This window comes from Xiphophorus hellerii, chromosome 22, assembly GCF_003331165.1.
Source record: "Xiphophorus hellerii strain 12219 chromosome 22, Xiphophorus_hellerii-4.1, whole genome shotgun sequence".
NCBI lineage: Eukaryota > Metazoa > Chordata > Actinopteri > Cyprinodontiformes > Poeciliidae > Xiphophorus > Xiphophorus hellerii.
The window spans coordinates 21,455,612-21,478,237 of NC_045693.1; the positions used below are offsets into that span (position 1 = coordinate 21,455,612).

Below are 22,626 nucleotides of genomic sequence, written 5' to 3' on the forward strand. Positions count from 1 at the left end.
TTGGTGTGTAATTTAATCTCAGTGTAAATAAAGATGGTCTCTGAGGGCCTTAGAGGTTCCATGTTTAACAAGACATCACTCTGCAGCAGTCACACATGGTGGTGGCAGTATCATGCTGTTGATGATAGCAAGCCGAATATTTTACTCCATTCGGCTTGATTGGAAGCCGAATGGAGTAAAATATAGAGCTAGTCTGATAAAAGGTTTACCTTTCAGCATAGGCACAATGCTAAACATTCAGCCGGAACTACAGGAGAATCCTTTCTGAGCTTTTAAATTTTCTAGAATGGCCTAGTCAAAGTCAAAACTTAAATCCAACTGAGTTTTTGTTTTTTGAACTAACTCTTCCCAAACTACTGCTATTTTGCAAAGAACAGTGGGCTAAAATTTTTGGCATCTAAATGTGCAAAGCTGGTATATAGATACACCCAAAAATAGGCCTGGATGTTAAACTGTCCAAGTAATTATTGCAATGAACCATAACATTATTGCTTTCAGACCGTCTTCAAGTAATAGATGAATAATGGCATAATAATTTAAAGTCAATAAGCTTTAAGAATGCTTAGCACTGGAGCTGGAAGATATTTTAAACATCCATAATAGAACACAACCAAAAAACAATAAATTAGACACAAATAAAAACCTCACACAGTCGAAACCATGAATAAAATGATTATGAGGTCTCTGTAAACAAAATTTGCATTCATAGGGAGTTGAATACAAATGCACCCCACACTTTTTAGACTCTTGTAAAAATGTCTAAAATCATGTATAATTTTCCTTCCACTTAACTATTATGCACTACTTTGTGTTGGTCTGTCAAATAAAATCCCAATAAAATGAACCGAAGCGTGTGATTGTAACCTGACAAAAATCAAAAATCTGTTGCTGGGTGTGAATGCGTCTGTGCAAACGTATTCTGTGCACGTAAAGTTATGCACAGAATAATTTCTTTATTCTCAAAAAAACCTATGCGAATCCACATCTATGTGCAGTTTAACCCATATGTGGCTCCATGTTCCCAGTGTGCGTTATCCACCACCGTGGCGTGGTGTTTGACACTCGTGTAATCCTCTTGTGGGTCGGCTAAAAAGGCAGCGGTCACTCACCGGTGCCAACGCGCGGTCGGATAATACTTTTGTCGGCAGATGCGCAGCAGATGTTCGTCGTTCCCGCTGACGTCTAAGAAGAATAACTCCTCCATGTGTAATCCTGTTTGGTCTCATGTCACATCATCTCATCCTGTGTCGCTGCAGCTGACCAGTGGTTTGTGTGTATTAGTGTGTGTGGTGGAAGGGTCATCACCTCAACACCTGCCCATGTATCAGCCAGATGATGTTTCTGGCATGGATATGTTGAGTGTTGCGCTGGTAAACATGTTTTTTTCTTTTTTTTCTCTTTCATTTTTTACATGATAATCCGATCTGAATCTGGCAGGCGTTGTGGGAGCGGTAGAGATGTTGTGTCTGTGTGTGTGTATGTATTTGTGTGTATAAATACTACAGTGTGTAAAAGTGTGTGTCATATAATCAGAACAGATGACAGTTGAGCGGCTCTTAACCCTCCGGGGAATAAAGTCAATATTTAAATGATCTGCATCATTATTTTTGTTGTTAATCCTACTTTCCATACATTATACTGATTAACTGTTACAACTCTGAGAAACATCACGATCCCTCATGATCTTCTAACCACAGTGTTTGCACCAAGTATCAAAATATATGCTTATATTTCCCTCTCTGTGTATTTGCGTCTCTGTCCAGGTGAATACATAAAGAACTGGCGGCCACGTTACTTCCTGCTGAAGACAGACGGCTCCTTCATCGGCTACAAAGAGAAACCTCAGGATGCAGACCTCCCTTATCCTCTAAATAACTTTTCAGTAGCAAGTATGTCGCAGTGACATTTACACACTGCCACAGATTCTTTACTCTACTCTTGTTCTTTGATTTCCAATTTTGGAAACTTTGACCAGACAATTCCCGATTTAGTCTCAATAAAACCCCTAGTTAGTGCATTTAAAGTTAAGTTTTTTTCCCTTCCTGCGCGCTGTTGTCATTAAGTTTTTAGATCAGTAGCAGAGATGAAACTGCCCTATTCAGGTGACAGAGACATAAGTGTAAAATAAAGTTTTCCCTTACTGGATTTCTTACTAGATGTACATTTTAAGCCATTTTAAATGAGCTGTTAGCGCGGGTTAGCATCAGTAAAGCTCAGTTTTTGTGTGTTTTCTGTAGAGAATGCAGCCATTCAAATTTTTGAAAAGAGGGTCGATCAAGCTGAAAATATGCAGTGTTGCTATCTGAGTTTTCTGTACGTCTGAACTAAAAAACGTTGAAATGAGTGAAATTAATCAGAGTATGTGAGACAAATAAACTTTAAACGCTCACCTATAAAATCAGAAAGCATTAATTATATGCCACCTGTCTTTAAGGCATTGCCAGCACATGAATCTATTCCTTTTGTTCTGCCTTGGAGAATATAGACTGTAGTTTAAACGTATGCATAAAGTTTACCTTGTCTTGGCGTAATAATGACATCACAACCTGCTAAACAACCTGTTAAGCTTAGAGAAGAATCGGTGCAGCTGGTTTAGAAACTGTAGCAGATTTCTATATCTGAAGGAAATTATAGCCTTTGTTTTACTGAAATGTTGCCATGTATCTTCCTATAGTTCCATCAAACAGAGCCTCGGGGTAACATTACATCCATTGATGCAGTCATTATCTCTGTTGTCCATCTTCACAGCGTGGTGGTGTGTTACAGGAGCCACTACATCCTCTAATTCAGTGTTTCCCAACCCTGGTCCTCAAGGCACACTGCCCTGCATGTTTTAGGTATTTCCTTGCTTCAGTCCAGCTGATTTCAACTGATGACTGATTAACAGGCGTTTGTTGAACTGCAATCAGTTGAATCAGGCACATTAAAGCAGGGAAACCTCTAAAACATGCAGGACAGTGTGCCTTGAGGATCAGGGTTGGGAAACACTGCTCTAATTGGCTGTGCGCTGTGGTTAGCAGACTCCAGGACATTGTGGACATGTTTAGTTTTCCAATTATTGTCTCACCAAGACTAACTTAATGCATAATTTCCAGCATCACCTTCATTTGTTACATTAAATATTTTCCATTTGGTATTGGATATGCAAACTAATCTTGTCCATACCTATAAATCAAGTGTGTAAGCTTATGCAACGAATAACCAGACAAACAGAGGTTTGTTTGCCTTTGTAATTAAAGTTTTTGTATTTGTAGAAAATGAATTTGTGTCTGTTAAAAACATTTGTAGTTGAGATTTAATTCTGTGCAGTTTGTGAACATCTGATACAAAGCAGACATCGTGAAGAGGCATAATTCAGATGAAAATGTTTTATAAGAGCAATATTTCTGTTTTTAGTGTTATAAATGCTACGCAATACTGTCACTGTCCTGCAAAACTATTTAATGCCTAAAAATAAGTAATGAATAGTTTTTTTAATCATAATCTAAATGATCATAATAGTACCAAAAAATATTGTGATAAAATTTGAAGTCCATATCGCCCACCCCTAGTTGGAGGTCTAATAAATCTGCAAACTCCACACAACTTAATCAAAAATGAAGATATGTTTTGCAAACCCAAAATGCACAAATTTAAACTTTAAACCAAAAACGAAAATGTTGCTTTAGTACTACAAATGTCAACTCTTCAGATTTTTGTTTTTCAAACATTGTAAAGCTGGGTTTATAAATATACTTGAAACGAAATTTAACAGCAGTAAAGCTTTTCAGACGAAGCAGATGCTAAAATGTTTTCAGCTTAAAATCCTTCCCAGGTTTTCATTCGCAGAGATTACATTTTAATTATTGTATATTTTTTAAATATGCCACTTATCACCCAACATCCATCTCCTAATATGTAAACGAACGCTTATCATTTAGCAGTTTAATCTGTGACATGATTATGTTTTTTTCCGTTTTGTGAACGTAATCAGACATCCACTAAGCTGATGCAGATGTCACCTTCTACGTCTACTGTAATTCAGCTTGGGTCCTTTAGATATGAATAAAAAACGAAAACACTCTCAATTACTGTCTTTAAATTAATCAAAATGAAACCATAACAGGCTTAGTCCGATAAAATCAGATGGCTTCGGGAAAGCTTCGTGTGATTAGTCTGCGGAGTTGAGTCGAGAATGATACAGAAGAACCGGCTGCTTGAGTGCCAAAAGAGAAAACACGATAAATGGCGGCTTACAAACCGATACCTCAGAGAAAGCGAGAAAGAAACGGTACGCCGAAGGACACGGGAGGAGGGAAGGAGGGAAGGACGCGACCCTGGAAAGGAGGAAAAGTATGGAGAATGAGGGATGGGAGAGGATCAGAGGTGGCAGTGGAGGGAAAAAGAGAGGAAGAGGAAATCTTGGAGGAGTGAGGATGGAGATGGAGGAATGAAAGGAGAGGCCTTTTATGGATGAGGTGTGTTGGAGAGGGAAGGAGGAGTGCTGAACAGACAGGGAGGAGGAGGTGATCACCGGGTTGGAGATGGAGGGAAGAAGAGGGGAAAAAAAGAGGAAAAAGAGTTTGCGCGGAGGACAAGCCAGGCCATACATCCGGCCCCGGCTGCTTGGCACAGCACCGGCTTCGCCACATCTGTTGCCCAAAGCTGGGAAGCCAGGTGGCGTGTGTGTTCCCTGTGTGTATTTGTTTACTTGTGTGCAGAAGTGTGTGTCTACGTGCGTTTGTGTGTGCGAACAACAGAAGTGGTCAGATGGAACAGAGATGGTACAGGCCTGTTCCCTGCAGAGGGACTCATACATACAAGCTTGACACGCACACGCACACGCTAAACTGCTACACAGACCTCACCGTCGCCTGCTGTGGCAAACAACCCAATTTCAGCTAACACTCAAAGTTCATTTTACATAGAGTTGCCTGTGTGTGTCCATGTGAGGACATTAGGTTTTGTTTTGGCACCGACAATAGTGTGACCTTGTTTACTGGCAGCGCAGCAGGCCCTGTTCACGAGTCAGGTAGCAACCGCTTTGTTTGACTTTACATTGAGGCGCCGCTGCGTGGATGACCTGGGTGGTTTTGCCATTAACCTTCCTGTCTATATTTAGACTGAGCCTTGACATGCTGAGCTGGGCCACGCTCAAAACAAAGGCCTCCTTCGTGATCTGGGAAACGTCTGAAATTTGATCGATCAGATTGTCAAGTCTGGGCAAAAATGGGAAAACGAAAGCGGGGATAAGTATTTGTATTTCCAGACCTCATTTCGTATCCCATTGTCTGAAAGATGTCCTTTCAGACAATATAAAGGACATATTAAGAAAGTATGAAAGTAGGTTTCTTCCATACTTTCTGTCTTGTTTCTTTCCTTTTTTTCCTACTCTTACTTTATTTATTGTGTCCATCCTGTTTTCCCTCCATCTCTTTCCTTTGAAAACCTTTCATTCTTCTTTTCCTTCTTTCCTTTCTTGGTTGGCCTCCTTTCTTCCTTCTATCCAACATAATGTCCTCGTTCCCTCCTCCTGTCCTTGCATCTTACCTTCCTTGCTATTATGTAACTTTCCTTCCTCATTAACTTCCTATCTTCCTACCTTGTTTTTTATTCTTCAGTTTTATCTTCTCTTAACTTCTTCACCTTCTTTGGTAAATCCTCTGTCTTTTATTCCACATTTCCTTCCTTCCTGTTGCTCTTCATTCCTCACTCTCTCTTATCTCTTATGTATCTTCTTTAATTCCTTTCTCTTTTCTAATTCATTCTTGCCTTTCCTTCATTCCTTGCCTTCTTTCTTCATTTATTGTCTCCTTCCTTAACTCGTCGCTTCTTTGGACCCTTCTGTTCTTTGTATTCTTTCTTCTTTTCCTCATTCTGCCCTTTCTTCCCTACTTTTGACAATCATTACTATTGTCCTTCCTTCTTTTATTGTTGTTTTTGTCTTTCTCTTTCAATCAGTCTTTTCCTCCTTCCTTCTTTCGTATCTTGTCTTATCTTCCTCGCCGTTTTTCTTGTGTCTTTCAAGTTTCATATGTAAAGCACACTCTCTACAATGCATGTTTTTCCTTAAAGTACTGAACAAAAACACTAGAAGAACTGGGAACTCTGACATTTTCAGTCTGCAAATGTCTTGAAAGGAAAATGTAAAAAATAAAAGACAAGGGGGAAAAAAGCGTGTACAAATCCTGTTAGGAGAAAGTGATAGGAGATGTGATGGACAGACAGGAGAGATAAAGGAAGCAGAGGCTCTGATTGGACGGACAGGAAGTCAAAAAGGAGAGGAGAGGGGAAACGAGAGGAAATGAAGGCTGAGCCGTGTAGAACAAGCGGGGCAGATGAGAGGACAGAAGATGGATCGTAATGCTGTTTTACACCACTTCATGTCCTTCATAAGCACAGAGACTGCTGAGGGGACAATGAAGATGCATTCCTTCCCACAGCGAGCTCACAGACCCATCTGGCTCTGTATGCCGACGTTTCTGTGTTTGTGTACTGTATTATGCTTCTGTGTAATAACGGCCTACTGGGCTGCCTGTTCTCATAGAAATGTGTCTCATCGGAGAGCCGCCAGATGCGTGTGCGACGCAACACATAAGATCCTTTGGCACAAGAAAGCAGCTTTTTTTAAGTTATCGGCTTTCGGAGTGATTTCCTATTTTTACACCAACAAATTAAAACACGAACTGTGTTCTCTTCATGACAACTTGTTGTTTCAGCGTAAGACTCCCAGTGAGTTTCCAGCTATATAGAGGCTGCAGCCAACATTAAAGCACTTTAAAAGTGATCATGCAGGGCTGACTGGAAAAAGGTACAGTACAGACCAAACGTTTGGACACACCTTCTCATTGAATTCAATTAGAAAGTGTGTCCAAACTTTTGGTCTGTACTGTACATTTATTTCTTTTTATGATATTTATCTTACATAAGAAATAAAAACTGAAATACATTAAAAAAAACTAACTTGACAATTTTAAGTCTACAATAATTAAGAAAAGAAACTGAACTTCTTTCAGTTGTCTTCTTGAGATCTGAACTTCTTATAAATTTTGCTTTGCTCTCTTTATTTTGTGTTTTGAGGATAAAATCCTTTCTCCTAACAATTCACTACTTGGGCTTTTATTCCAGAATGCCAGCTGATGAAGACAGAGAGGCCGAAGCCAAACACCTTCATCATACGCTGCCTTCAGTGGACCACTGTCATTGAAAGGACCTTCCATGTGGATTCGCCTGATGAACGGTTGGTTCCTTAAAAGATTAAATCCTGAAACATCGTAGCATGTACCTGCTCAGCCTCACTTTTAGCTGTGTTTTCTCAAAAAAACACCACTGTTTGTTTTGACACTGATGAGCTATAGTAAGAGGAAGCAGTATGGTGCACCTTCCCCACTCAGCTCCTATGAACTAGCGGCAGCAGCAATTAGCAAACACCTAGTGCCGCTTCGAGTGTGCAGACCACTTCTGAGTGCAACGCTCCTAAAAATGTTTGTAAACGACATAATGTGCAGGAGACGGAGCGTCAGAAAGAGCAGGAGCTTCTTAAAGAGACAGAGGCCCAACTTCAAGGTGTCAAATTGTGAAGTCAGATTTCCTTTATGTCATGTTTGATATAAACTGCATTTTGAAGGTAATGTAGTTACTTAATTATGCTATAAAATGATATTATGTACCTGGAGAATAAATACTCGTGTCTGTTTATTTCTCAGGGCTGAAGTTTGGTAGCTTCCCTAAAATGTACCTGCTAGAACATGTGTGGAAACTGAGACTTGTATTGTTTTGTTTTTTGAATAGTTTGAGGAAGCCACTTTGAAGTTGAGCAGATTGAGTTCACAGGATTGCCATTTAATTTAAACAAAAAGTAGAAAAGCAGCAAAAAAATTCTTAACACAGGTTGGTAAAAATAATTATTAAAAAAACACACTTAAAAATGAATATTTCTTTGGATAAACCATAGAACAAATATCGGGTGCAATATATTCAGCAGCATTAATAGGAGCAGAGGTATGTATATGAAGGGCTTCACTGTAGAGAGTTTGTGCTTTGTTGGTGTCTGAGAGAGAGACGGAGTGGAGAGGAGACCTTTCAAGTGGTGTTGGCATAAATTCTCCAGCTGCTCAGTTCCTTTCTGAGGAGCTGAGGTGTTTATCTCCAGAAAATGAACAGCTTTGCCCAGAAGACCACAGATGCTTCTGTGCACGCTTTGAGGTTGCGTGTATGTATATAAGTGTATGCGTGTGTATGTGTGTTGCAGCTGTCCGTCCAAGTTTCTCCTCGTTATATGTTTTTTGTTGAAGTTTTGCCTCCGCATCATCAAATGGAGCTCTCAGAGTTAAAATAAATCTCATAACTTCCTATTAATTAGCTTATAAAGTGCGCGTCTCTGGCAGCGAACACGGCTCCAGATGTGTTTGTGTTTTGCTGTCGATTTAGAGTGTTTGCACATATCCAGCACCACTGAAGCAATAAAACTCAAAGCTTGTTGAAAAGAAGAAAGCAGTGTGTATTGTGCCACAACTGGGTGTGGGTGTGTGTGCGCGTGTGTTACTGTATGGGGCTGTTACTGTACCAGTGCTGGCAGGCCTCCAGCTACTACAGCCCCAGCCGTGCGGGGAGAGGGTGGCACGTGTTGGCGCGGTGCCCGACTGTAGGCAGGCCCATTATCTCTCATTAGCAAAAGGGGAAAAAAAATGAGGAAAAGAGGCTCATTATACAAAAAAACCCCACTTTAACCAAGAAAGAGCATTTATCTGCTGCCTGACCTTGAGAGAGTTCCCATTGCTTTTCACATACCCCGTTCGCACAAGCGCACACACACATCATCACTCGTGCCACAAATTAACGCTCCGCTGTCGGGGATGGAGCGTAACTTGAGTTTGCCCTTGTTTTTGAAGCGTCTAGGATACGCTCCGGAGTCTTTGCAGAAGAAAGGAATATAGATCTTAAAGCCACGGCGCTGCGTTTAGGTTTAGACGACCGATCCTGTAGAACCCTCAAAGGAACATATGGGTGCTTAACACAACACAAAAAGATACAGAGGTGATCCCCGATGACTCGGGAACGTTTCATTGATATTTTTCTCATCGGGACTTCAGTGCATGTACATGTATTTGAAAATGTTCAGCGTCGCTCCTGCAGAGTCCCGAGGATTTAGGAATGCTACAACATGTGAACATCAGGGCTGTACGTGAGATCTTCAGAGCTAACAATGCATGAAGAACTTTGTACTTGGTTAATAAATTGGTACAAACTCATCAATAAAACTATCATCTGCAAAATTTTATTGTGCTGAATCCAATGACTGAAAAAAACATACAGAAAAACACTAATGATCAAAATGCTAACTTCAATATCGATCTTCATCAACTCAGCAAAAATATAGTACATGATCGATGTACCTGCTTTTAAAAACTGTTGACTTATCGTTTGCGTTTGGTACATTTTGTCAGTATGAATATAGTTTTATTTATTTATTTCTGTTTTCTGCTGTATGATATTTTGATGTTTTCTGAAAAGGTCATTGTTAAAAATGAGAATTTGTTCTCAATCATCTTGAATTGTAAAATAAAGGTAAAATTAGTCAAACTAATTACAAAAAGCATAGACAAGTATTGTTCCTACAGTGTGAGGAAAAACACTACTTCATCATAATTAGGACTGAATCGATTCATTGGATTAATCGAGATGAATCGATTTATTGAAATAATAGGCACCTAATTTAGTAATAGATTAATAGTTATCTGGAGTAAATAGACTGAAAAATGGTTATTTTCTGAAATAGCAACCTAATTAATCCAAAGTTGTACAAAAAATATATACATTTCCCATTTCAGCCAAAAAAAAAGAATCCACCTTTGTCTGTAAATTTGCTTTACCAAGCATTCCTCAAGCAGCCTACGTTTAGCTTCACCTGATTCAAACTCTGTGAAAAAATAACAAACTAAACTAAACAAAAAACTTTTATTAAGCCCTTTTTGCTACCAATTTATTATTCGATTAAGTGAAAGAATAGTGACCAGATCAGCCCTACACTGTTCAGAAGAAGAGCTTTTTACATGTTGATGTTGGGATGTTTTCAGCTGCAGATGCATCCTTTGCTACAAATGATCAAGCATACATGCTGTGGTTTTGCATTTTAGGCAATAAAATATTTACTTTTTTTATTTTAATAAGGACTTGCTTTTTTTTATAACTTTTTGTGTGCATAGTTTTAATGTATTTCTAATATTGTACAAAATGAGCCTTGTTGGTTCAATGGAAAAATCTCCAGAAAGTGCCAGCTTTAAAAAAAAATCTGCTTAATCTATTAATCGTCAGAATAATCGATAGAATAATCCGTTACTATATTAATTGTTAGTTGTTGCCTTGAAGTATGTAAACATAAAAGACATCCCTTATTATAGTCATGTGATCCATAACAACTAACTATTATTTCCACGTACGTAGACTTAACATAACCACCTACTAAATTCAGTCGCAGTCGGCGCAGAAAGCTCCAACTTTTTGCTGCTCCTCTCAGGCGTCCATCGTCTGAATTTCTCCTCTGCGGCGTATCAGAGCGGAGCGAAGCACTGCCCTGTGTATGATCCATGACATTCATCATTGTTAAAAACCCCGTAATGTGTCCGCACATCCTGTTGCACGGCTGGCCTTCTGTTGCAGAATCCCATCTACACGCCCACACACACGCCCGCACGCACACCCAGACACGCAAACTCACTTGCTTCCTCCCAACAGATGTTGAACAGCACTGCTAATGGAAAGTCAATGGGGAGGAACGATGTTAGCAAACAACAATGCATTGTTCCCTCTGATGGATTGGGGTGTGTTGGAGTACACCCGCTCACCCCCACACGCGCACACACACACACACGCCCACGCCACCATGCACACGCCGACAGGCATTAGTTCTGCTCTTTGATCATTGCTCATCTGGTTGATTCTCTAGCTGACCGTGTTTTCTTCTCTATTGAACAAATAGGTGTTTATGTTAATTAAAAACACTTCAGCAACCTGAAAGACCCGGTGTGGGAAATGCATCAGTCACCCAATTTAAGAATGGGGTGAGAATGGATTGACCTGCGAGATTTTTGGGCTTGTTTGGGCCTGTGCTGCTATAAATTTAACATACAAACCATTTAAGTGCAGAATGTCGTGCTGAAAACAAGCAAGAAGCTTCATCAGAGCTGACAAAAATTAATAACTGTTTCCATCACCAGAGATGAGTGGACAGAGGCTATCCAGATGGTGGCAGACAAGCTGCAGAGACAAGAGGAGGAGAGGATCCAGTGCAGCCCCACTTCCAATATTGACAACATGGTGGAGGAGGAAATGGACGTCTCCACTACACACCACAAACGCAAGGTGCTGCACACAGTCTTAATGCACGTCGTCACAGCTGTTTCTCTGCTCCATGTTAGCTAAAATTTAAATAACTTTATCTATTTAAAAATTTTAATTGGTTGGATATATACAGTACAGACCAAAAGTTTGGACACACCTTTCTAATTCAATGGGTTTTCTTTATTTTCATGACTATTTATAAGGCAAGAAATCCCACTTATTAACCTGACAGGGCTCACCTATGAAGTGAAAACCATTTCAGGTGACTACCTCTTGAAGCTCATCAAGAAAATGCAGAGTGTGTGCAAAGCAGTAATCACAGCAAAAGGTTGCTACTTTGAAGAAACTAGAATATAAGGGGTATTTTCAGTTGTTTTACACTTTTTTGTTTAGTGCATATTTCCACATGTGTTATTTATAGTTTTGATGCCTTCAGTGTGATTCTACAATGTCAAGAGTCATGAAAATAAAGGAAACTCATTGAATTAAAAGGTGTGTCCAAACTTTTGGTCTGTACTGTATATATCAAAAATCTCCCAGTTTTCAGGTTTCTATTTATTTTTATTGTCTATCGGTATTTTATTAATATACAATGTACATTGTTTTTAGATATTTTCATATTCAATTGGGTATATTTTGTTTCTGTGCTGCTGTAGGAAGTGAAGTTAATAAATGACTATTCTACTCTATTTTAATTCTGTTTTTTTGCTTATTAAAGCAGATTGTTAGTGAAAATAATGAATAATTTGCTCCCAAGCAGTTACTGAAATTGTAGCGTTGCATTTACTGTCCTAAAGGAGCGTGACCTGATTTACAGCTCCACTTGGGTCAACAAGTTGTTAATTAACTTCAGGCTATCACTATCACTAGGCCTCCCTCAGTAGGCCTCCCTCCTCACACAAATTAGGTAGAAATATTTAATTATCTACTCTTATTTTCGAGAGTCTCTATGATTGTTGCCTTAAGAAAATCCTCTGTGATTACATGTTTATTGCTGTAGCTTTAAGCTATTTTGCTACTGACATTTTTTTTTTTGCTTCCTGTTCAAATAAAAATAGAGTTTCAGATTTTTAAAAACACTTCAAAAAAGAAACTCCCTGTGCTGCATCCATGTAAACTAGAGAAATGAGGGAGTCTCTCACTTTGTTTTATGTTGGGTTTTTTTTTAAATCTATTTTTCTTATTCTTTTCTGTTTTTATCAAACTTCTACTGTAACCTCAAGACGTTAGTGACTGTGAGGAAAAATAGACATTGTTAATGACAATAAAATTATCTATTCTTTTGGAAGAAGTTTTTAACTCATTTCAAAACATCTTCCTATAAATGTCAGCAAGACTTCTCTAACATGACGCATGACTGAAAACAGACACAAAAAAAGCTGGCTTCACAGGCATTTATTTAACAATTCAGTAAAATAAAAATATTTCACTCTTTTGCTCATTACTGTCTCTGGATATATTAAATGTCTCAGACTCAGATTTTAGCAGAGTTCTCAACAAGCCTACAGCGTCTTACTTTGACAGCGACTCTTCTTTGTTTCACAACAACAGACGATGAGTGACTTTGACTACCTGAAGCTGCTGGGAAAGGGAACGTTTGGTAAAGTCATCCTTGTCCGGGAAAAGGCCAGCGGGAAGTATTACGCCATGAAAATCCTTAAAAAAGAAGTCATCATAGCCAAGGTTTGTCAAATGCAGTTGTGTAAATAACATTTTGTTGCATTTCCACGTCGCACACTGAAAATGGTTTTATTCCGTGTTGTGTGTACAGGATGAAGTTGCTCACACACTCACAGAGAGCAGAGTATTGAAAAACACCAGGCATCCTTTTCTCACTGTAAGTATCTCATACACGCAACAGAATCTGTAACATCAAAGCACAGATGAATGTTTTATGCCTAATTTAAATTTGTTAATGCTTTGATCTGTCATTATCAATTCTAGAATATTAGAGGATAAAAGAACAGAGTTTAAATCATTATTACAATATTATTGTCTATCGTTCCTGCTGTGACCAGACATTACGAATTTATGTTAAGAGCTGCTTTGTGAGAGGGCAGTCGCTGTAAAACAGGGTTTTACTATTATTTAAAACAACTACAAAATGATTAGTATTCCCATGTTAAACTTCCTCCATTATTTTATATTTGTAAGTAGTGCAGTCATTGGCGTTGGCATGCCAGGTCGGGACCTGCAAGGCGAAAGTTCCACCAAGTGGACCACTATGACAGACATTTGAAAGCTCAAAATAATAAAGCAAAGCAAGTTAGATGAAACACATTCAGCCTTCCCGTTTTCTACTGCATGTACTGCTCTCTCTTGCTCTCTTGCAGTTTACTGAGTGAACAGTAAACATGCTGTAGAAATACAATTTCCTTTCAAATAGCTTTTGACTGGATGTTTAACAACATACTGATACTGCAAATGGGTTCCTCTGAGTCTTCTCAGTAACTATGTCAACACCGAAGAGTGTTGCAATCAGCAAAACCAGGTATGGAGTGTTATCTGAATTAAATTTTGAAGTTTTCCCGCCAACTGGCCGCTGGTTAGGGCTGAAAATCATGCAGTTTCTCACAGCGTCTCCAATATGTGCGCATTTATCATCAGCATCTCTGACCTTTCTGTAGACGGAGCACCGCCATCAGTCGTTTGGACTTAATTGATTTCGGTTGTTGGCTTTTTTCTTTCTCTCACCCCGTCTTTTAACGTACACAAGCACGCGGATGCGCATGTTCATCAAGGGAGCAATTATAGTTCGTATCTGCGTTCACCCCCGTCACACCTGCAGCCACAAAGAGGCGGCGACCAACTGTTCTTTTGCTCAGCAGCCTTTTCCCCTCAAAAGAAAACACGTGCACACATTTAATCCACACACACAGACACACACATACTCGAACGGTACTTTCTTTGAACAATCGCACAGAGGCATAAACAGTTGGAAGCTAAGTATGATGATGTTTTGTTGTGCCTGCTGTCTTGGCTACAATGGGACTAGAGTTCCACCTGCGCTCACAATTGTTCTCCCACTTCGCCGTTTACTTTAGGGTGAGAGGATGTGGGCACAAAGACATGTTAAACAGGCAAAATGAAAATATAGGTTTGTTAGTACTTGGTTTATTGATCTGTAACAGGTAATATTTGTGGCGTTGCAGGAACACAAGGGAAATCTGGATGCTACTATATTGTCCAAATTCCCCAAAGAATAACCAGCTCCTCTGTGTATTCTTAGAAAAACGAGAGTCTCAGTAAATGCAGGTCTGTGCGTTGGGCTTGCCCACCGAATGCAGCTGTGTTTGTAACACACACACACACACACATAAATGCACTTTGTTAATTTCATTGGAAATGTGTGTGTTTTTTTTTTGTTTGTTTGTTTCAGTCGCTGAAGTATTCATTCCAGACTAAAGACCGTCTCTGTTTTGTCATGGAGTACGTGAATGGAGGGGAGGTAAGTCTCATACAAACACATATTTGTGGTTAGCTGAGTTTATGTTGCTGCTTTAAACAGCCAGTTGAACCGCAACTACACCACAGCAACCGTCAGCAATTAGCGCTCCGCTCACTCTACAGTCAACTGACTCCACACTGTGATGAAGCTAGGGATAGCTCTGTAGTGTCTTATCAAAATGTTTTTTTTGGGGGGGGGGGAGAGGAATAAAGCAGTTAAAGTTAGTTTTAGTACACTAAGGATAATGCATGTGATTTGAGAAACCACACTTAAAATGAGAATAAAAGGACTGAGCTACAAAAATCTAAATTCTTTAATTTGTTCATTTGCTTGAGTTATTTATTTATTTTAATTAACAAACGTGTATAAATCAGCCGTGTTACAATCACTGACCACCTTTTATTGTAGTGAAAATGAAGAAAACAATAATAAATCCTGAGTTTGATGTCAGGAACAGACTAAAAGGCAAAATGGCCGCTTTTATCACCTCACACCCCAAATTTTGGTGTATTTGTTCAGATTTTATGTGATACGCACACCAACATGAAGTACTTTAAAGTTTAGTAAGTTTGTGTAGGAATTATTGTAAAGTGGAAAAAACTGTACATTGTACACATTGTTTTGGACAAAAACAAATCTGAAAAGTGTGGCATTCATTTATAGTCTTTCCTCTGTAATCAAGTACCCTAACATTTATTTATTTTTTTTTATGTAACAAATACACTCAACATTGTTTCTTAAAAAGAAGTAGATTCTATAGCAATTAGCTACTGCTACCCCCAATTCAGTTTTCAGCAATTCAGCGTACAAGAGTGGGCCAAAATTCCCCCTCCAATCTTCACAAATGCTGAATGGCACTTCTTGCATCCAAAGATGGCAAGGCTAGTTATTAGACTAGTTGTTGTAATAAAATCATAATTGGAAAACTGTTTTTTATATTTACCGTATTTTCCGCACTATAAGGCGCACCTAAAAACCTTCAATTTTCTCAAAAGCCGAGAGTGCGCCTTATAATCCGGTGTGCCTTATATATGGACCAATATTGAGCCACAACAGGTCTCGCAACTACGGTAAGCAGCCTCCGACTTCATTTTCCCCCGTAGAAGAAGAAGCGCGCGGTGCACGCTGGGTTTTGTGTAAAGACCCCAAAATGGCTCCTATTAAGAGACACGCTTACGACGCAGAGTTTAAGCTCAAGGCGATCAGTCACGCAGTAGAACACGGGAATAGAGCAGCAGCGAGAGAATTTAACATGAACGAATCAATGGTGCAGAAGTGGATATATATTGTGATTGCACTAACGTTTGATTTACCGTAACAGTATCAGACTGTTTTTTACGTGTTTATTGAATTGAGGAAAGGTTCCCCTCCACTATATGTTGTACCTTGCTGTTGTTACAAGATAAACTGTGTCACGAAAATACCACGTCACTGACTTTACCTCGGGGAAAATAATAAAACAGCTGTTTATTCATTTTGGGAATGAACGGCGTTTTCAGAACGCTGGTTTGTAATCTATTAATAAAGTTTGACTGACCTATTTGACTATTTTGTTGACATTCCCTTTAGCGCAGTTCCATCTAATGGATGCATAACGTAACCCCAGCCTCTACTGTAGCGTCTATTCTAAGCGCCTTATAATGTGGTGCGCCTTATAGTGCGGAAAATACGGTACTCAGATAATCTGAGTAAAACAAAAAACGTCTTTTACGACTGGAAACATTTTTAGCGTGACACAAAAAGCAAAAACAGAAGAAATCTCAAGGTAATACTCCTTTAAGGCACTGTACATGCAGCTGTTCATTGGAGAATTGCAGAACTTTTTAAGTTATGAACAGTATAAATCCACAGCAGTGCAGCAAACGAAAGCACAAACACTCTAGAAGGGGCTAAAGTTTCTCTGTTGGATTCTTCCTAGCAGTTCTTTGCCAACCAACTGGCCTCTGTCTTGCCTTCTCATCTTTCTTTTCTCTCCCATTCCTCTGCTGCTCGTGCCTATTTACAAACACACCTAAGGGGCAGACAGGTAGCCCGAATAACAGTCAAAGAGGAAATGAGTTTGGATTCCCTCACTTTTCCATTTCTCAAATTTTTAATCGGGCCGTTTTTGCAATCTTGGTTCATTCCCTTAGTGCAACTGTCACCTGCTCCCCTCCCAGTTAGTTATGCGGCTCAGGCCGGTGCCAGGCTTGAGCAAACACACACCAAGAGAACACCAGCAACGACACACACGGAGGACATTTTTACCTAGATGGACAAATTGTGACCACGCATGCCACACGAACACATCCACTCGCAAACCATTACAAACCTGCCACAGTCACAGCTGCCAGTGCACTGATGAAGGCCCACCTGTCGTTTCTACCCCCCTGGTCCTCTCTCTCTCTCTCACACACACTCTCTCACGATTAGACACGAAAGACCTCTGAGCAAGGTGGTCTGTAAGCGTCACTCCAGTCTCTATATGCAAACCTCCCTGTACAATTAATGGGAGACCTGTGGCCTTTGGTCTAATGGGTAATTTGTACAACTTGAGTGGTATTGCACAGCAGGCTTGTGTCAGTCCGAGGCCACATGTGTAGCCCTGTGTTAACTTGACATCTGACAGCGAGGGGAAGCGTATGATTTCGAAAGTAAAATTGTGCGGACTACTTTAAAACAAATGTGCATTTTGGTGCCTGGAGTCAAATTATGGAATAGTTTGGATGAGGATTTGAAAAAATGTACTTTACTTTAATCTACTTTAAACCAATTTAAACTACTTTATAAGAAAAAAAAAGATTGTCATACACTTTTTAACAATGAGGAGAATGATATATTGTTTGTAAGTTATAGTCTTCATTTTATATATGCGGCCATGAGAGCAAAAAGATTTATTTTGTAATTGTTGAGAAAGGGGCAGGTTTTTATAAGGTTTTTCTTCTTCTTGCTCCTATTTACTCATATAGATGAATTCATCTACATTCATCTACATGAATGTAGATGAATGTACATTCATCTACATTCTTGATGAATGTAGATGTAATGTGTTTTTTTGAGTGATTAATTGATTGATTGATATATTATTTAAGTTTTTACCTGTAGCTAATGTGAATTTCATGCTAACAGCCCTGTTAGAAATGTATTTATGAAACAAAAAAGAGGTTGTGTTCCATACTTATTTCCCCCATGGTATGAGGTAAACCCACATGGGGGGGTTAAAAATGAATTGTTTGGTATAGAATTAGTCTCGTTCCAACACCAGATGTGAGAACGTAGGAAGTAAAGATGGAGGCCCGAGAGGACGAAGCCGGTTAGGCCGGTAATGAGTGCTGCAGCGGAGGTAGGATTGTGAAGGTGGCGGCTGTGGCAGCCATCGTCGCTCCGTCTTTAACTGGAATGCTGTATTGATTAAACCCGGTGATTTGGCCCCCATCGCTCCTCGCCAGCACCGTGCCAACGCAGCCCAGAGGGTAACATGGAAGAAGTATGTGCAGTACGGAGGGTAGGTGGTTTGGGAGGGGTGGGGGGCTGCTAGATGAGGCGCCAGCTGCCGGGCGCCTCCACCAACCCTCCTCCGAGACGCCAGCCCCCCCGACTATCACTCTCCCCTCCGCTATCTATCATCTCAATATGGTGCGGGCAGCCAGTTTGTGTTGTGCTAATTTCCTCCAATAAATCAGTAATTATTGCTGTGCCGTCCCTGCTGTCTACCCCCCTTTACCCTTTTTTTCCTTTCTTTTTTTGCTTACTCTCACCCCTCTCTCTCTCCCTCTCTCCTTCTCCTGCAGCTGTTTTTCCATTTGTCCAGAGAGCGAGTGTTCTCCGAGGAGCGCACGCGCTTCTACGGCGCCGAGATTGTCTCAGCTCTCAACTACCTGCATTCAGCCAAGATTGTGTACCGGGACCTCAAGGTAAACACAACCAAAGGAGTAAAAAGGGGAGGCTGGAGGGGGGCACTTTTTTTTCTCCTTTACAGCTCCACAGTTGTGTGTCTTTCGTTTATTTAGGTTTTATTTGTCCAGGTTGAGACAAGTGGCTCAGAATCGGTTGTAATTAAAAAGTGGGACAGAAACCGACACAAAGCAGAGAAGATGGGGGTGAGGGGAGATGGGGGGCGGGGAGGTGCTGATGCCACAGAGGTAGAGAGGTAGATTGCTCCGTCTGAGCGCCTGCCTGGCAGCCTTGGCCTCAGACCCGCTGACAGCAGCCAAGAAAACAGGAGAGAAAAAAAAAAAAAGAAAGAGAAAAGGCAGACGCAGAGTGAGAAAAACACTTCAGCCATTAAAATTAAAAGGTTGAGTGGCTCCACAACATGCCTGAAGTTTATTTCCCTCATTTCTTCAGTTGTGTGTTTTGAGTGTGCCTGTTACTGCCTTACACACTGCTGGTGTTTATGTGTCCGCCTCTGCTCTCCTGCTTTGGAGAGGTTAAATCTTGGCGTCACTGTCCACACAATTGTCCTTGATCTGTCAACAAAGCCCTTCACTGTAGGTATTGTGGTGCTTCTCAGTGATGGATGATGACAATCGCTTGTGTCTTTTGTTTTGGGTCCAGTTGGAAAACCTGATGCTGGATAAAGACGGTCATATAAAAATCACAGATTTTGGACTCTGCAAGGAGGGCATCACTGATGCTGCTACAATGAAGACCTTCTGTGGAACGCCAGAGTACCTCGCTCCAGAGGTAACGCTTTATGCTAATTGTAAATTGTAAAGCCCAGGTGAAGAAGTGTATAATAAACTCGTCTTTTATTGCAGAGGGCATGCTCTTAAAGGCATATGTGTATATTCAAAAGAAATGGCCTAAACCCAACCTAGACCTGCAAACCTATCTACCGTCCAAAGTCTGATGGATAATGAGATAGAGAAATTCTCTGTGCCATTTTTTTAGTGTCTAGGATTATACTACTGCAATAACAAATGACTTGATTCATGTCTTCTTTTCATATTTATTGAGAAAGGTCTTGAATGTAACGTCCAAACTTCCAGTTTTGGGTCGTTTTTACATTTTGGACCAGCTAAGAATGGACCAGAAACGGTCTGACAGTACAGATAAAGGTAAAGGTTATTTATATAGCACATTTTCAGCAACAAGGCAGATCAAAGTGCTTATAGTATAGAAGCCTTGAAAGAAATTCAAATTTTTTAAAGATTCATTGTATCACTGTTCACAGAAATAGTGAAACAAACATGCATGTGATCTAAACGTACATTATCAAATGAATTTCCATTTGATAATCTAGATTATATGCAGCTAGAGTAACACTAGCTATAACATTGTATTTTGTTATACATTGACTAAAGTCAATGTAAGTGTGACAAGTTAATATTAGCTGGTATCTGCTCTGGTAGCTAGCCCGCTAGATAGAAATTGTCATTGCAGTATCAATGTTTGCAATATCACAATAGCAAAGAACTGCTTAAATGTAATAACATGTTATATATGCAAGCAGCATGCATGCACATACTGCTTGTCAATAATATATTTGACCTGTTGCATAGACTATCACTGCCTTTGACGCCCATACCTGATGGATATTTTTAGTGGGTGTGATGCTGGGTGAAATTGTGGTGAATCAAAAGAAAGAGTCACAAAATGGAGGTTAATCATAATCGATATTCAGTAATACGGTCAGAATTATAGGTTTTCTTGATATTGTGCCGCCTTGCTGCTTATCAGGAAAACATAGTTTCTATAAAAAGGTGTTAATCTAATGAGATTGATAGCTGATGCTCCTTCGGTTTACACACCGTGACTGTTTGCATTTTTCATAGGTCCTCTGTGAAACAGCTTGCCAACCAGCTGGTGGCATGGCAACTGTAGTTTTAAACCGGCTTTACTTAGATGAGTGGGATGGGTGGGGCTCCTTTAGTTTTCCAGTTTTCCTACTGGTAACAACCAAATAGCTTCTTTTTTCTTTTCTTCTGTCAGTATGTGTAAAACATCAAGGCGTTATCACAGTCAGCTGACCGGCAGTGCTCAGCAACAGGTGGGTGAGACGTAGACGTAGCCTAGGATGAGCTACGTCTATTTAAATAATCAAGATGAGCCACAGATGAGATAAAATGAGCTGCATATGAAAGGTAGAATAACAGATGTGACATGAAGTGCGGTTGTAACACGTCAGTTGAACACGGTGACTAAGCAGTGATGAATTTCTTTCCAACTTTGACAGCACCCACCCTCTGTGTAGCTTTAATCAGCTGATGAGTGACACCATCGTCAGGGGTCTGTTCCGTAAAGCGTGCAGCTTGACTGAGGCCTTGTACGACATCAAAGCATCTGTGGCGTCCACAGGCGTCCCGTCCATTAGGCGGCGTCTCTCCACCAGGACGGCCCCCCATACATGGTGTCTCATGTCGCAGCGCCTGTTCATCTAACAGCAGCCCCGTCTGATCGGCTTTACTGATACTTAGATAAACGAGTAATAGGGTGGTAACTAGTTACATTTACATGAGTAACTTTTTGGAAAAACATCACTTTTTGGAGTTTTTCTTTTTTTTTACTTTTAATTGAGTAACTTCTTTTCTTTCTTTTTTTATTTTTATGAAATATCGCTACTCTTGAGTCAGCCTATTTTGATAACAAATTTAGCTGGACGATAAATTGGCCCAGAACTTACTGTGATAAATGACAATATTGTAATATTGTAATGACACCATTTTTAAGTAATATAATGGTAATGGCACAATAATGCAAGAGCACATCCTCAAGGGTCAGTAAACTGTAAACACTAGTGAATATTTAACAGTGGAAGTGGAAGCCCTTTTTAAAACAAAACATAAATAATTATGAAGTCTCTGTAAACAAAATGATCCTTTACAAAATGGCTAGTGGAGACCAAAGCACCAGACTGGAGACTTTTGTGATCCAGTTTTTGGTAGGAAGAGAGAAAAAGGATAATTAAACGTAAATGCAAATTGCTGAGCTCATTTTAATGTGTCATACGATCAGTCGATTTATTACTTATCGCGACAGGAATAGTCTTGAGTAAAACTTCTGGATTCTCCACCCACTGTAAGTAACTTCACTGTATAAAGAACACATTTGTTTTAACCAAACATTCACCAGACACAGAAACACAACTGCAGTTTGTGTTAGAGTTTCATACATTTTATATAGAAAACAAAATTATTTGAGAAAAATATTTTCAGTTGCACAATTTTAGTTTGAAATTATGTCATTTATATATGAATTATTTTCATTTTGACTATTAAAATACCAAAGACAATCCATCTGGTGTAATTTTGAAATATTTAATGATGTTTGATCGTACTTTATACCAAATAGTTTTTTTACTCAAGTCATTTCTTGGACAGCTACTTTTTTAGATGTACTTGAGTAAAAAATATGCTGAAGTCGTGCTACTCTTACTTGAGGACAGTTTTTGGGTACACACTAATTTCCGGTGGCTCTCACAAACACATATTGTGTTTCCTTTTGTGAGTATATTTGAATTCGTATTTCTCAGACTTCATAATATCAGGGTGAAGAGTAAATATGCAGCTGAGTGTGAATGAGGGTGTTGCTGGTTGAACTGGAAAAGGGCACACAAACACACGCCGAAACAGCCACATTCTTGTACTCCTTTTTTTTCTTCTTCTTCTTCTTCTTCTGCTGCTGCCGTACGCTGTCCAGCCGTCAGCGCTGCCTCAGCGGGAGGCCAGCGGATCAACTGGCGAGATGGATGCGGGGGACTGTAGGTGGTGGAGACGGAGCGATGGAGATGTGGATGTAAAGACAGGAGGAGAAAAGAGGCAGAGTGTAGATCCCACTCAAAGAAAAAAAGTATGGAGGACAATTTGGCGCAGCATTTTGTGCCTTTTTTTGTAGTCCCTTCCTTTGCGTGCCAAAAGCTGATTGGAGGCTGTTGGTTA

General features: G+C 39.8%; 1 protein-coding gene across 3 annotated transcripts in view; it reads left to right on the plus strand.

Annotated features, from left to right (window-relative positions):
• The window catches only part of akt3a (v-akt murine thymoma viral oncogene homolog 3a), an 86,955-nt gene that overhangs the window by 29,859 nt on the left and 34,470 nt on the right, over positions 1–22,626 (plus strand). For all 3 annotated transcript variants that reach the window (XR_004337647.1, XM_032552558.1, XM_032552559.1), the window contains exons 3-10: positions 1,764–1,889; positions 7,108–7,219; positions 11,196–11,340; positions 12,871–13,002; positions 13,091–13,156; positions 14,699–14,767; positions 18,538–18,660; positions 19,304–19,432. Coding sequence is in view for 2 of the 3 variants with exons in the window: in XM_032552558.1 (XP_032408449.1) it covers positions 1,764–1,889; positions 7,108–7,219; positions 11,196–11,340; positions 12,871–13,002; positions 13,091–13,156; positions 14,699–14,767; positions 18,538–18,660; positions 19,304–19,432 (902 nt within the window). In the remaining variant the exon portion in view is untranslated. The remainder of the gene's footprint in view (positions 1–1,763; positions 1,890–7,107; positions 7,220–11,195; positions 11,341–12,870; positions 13,003–13,090; positions 13,157–14,698; positions 14,768–18,537; positions 18,661–19,303; positions 19,433–22,626) is intronic.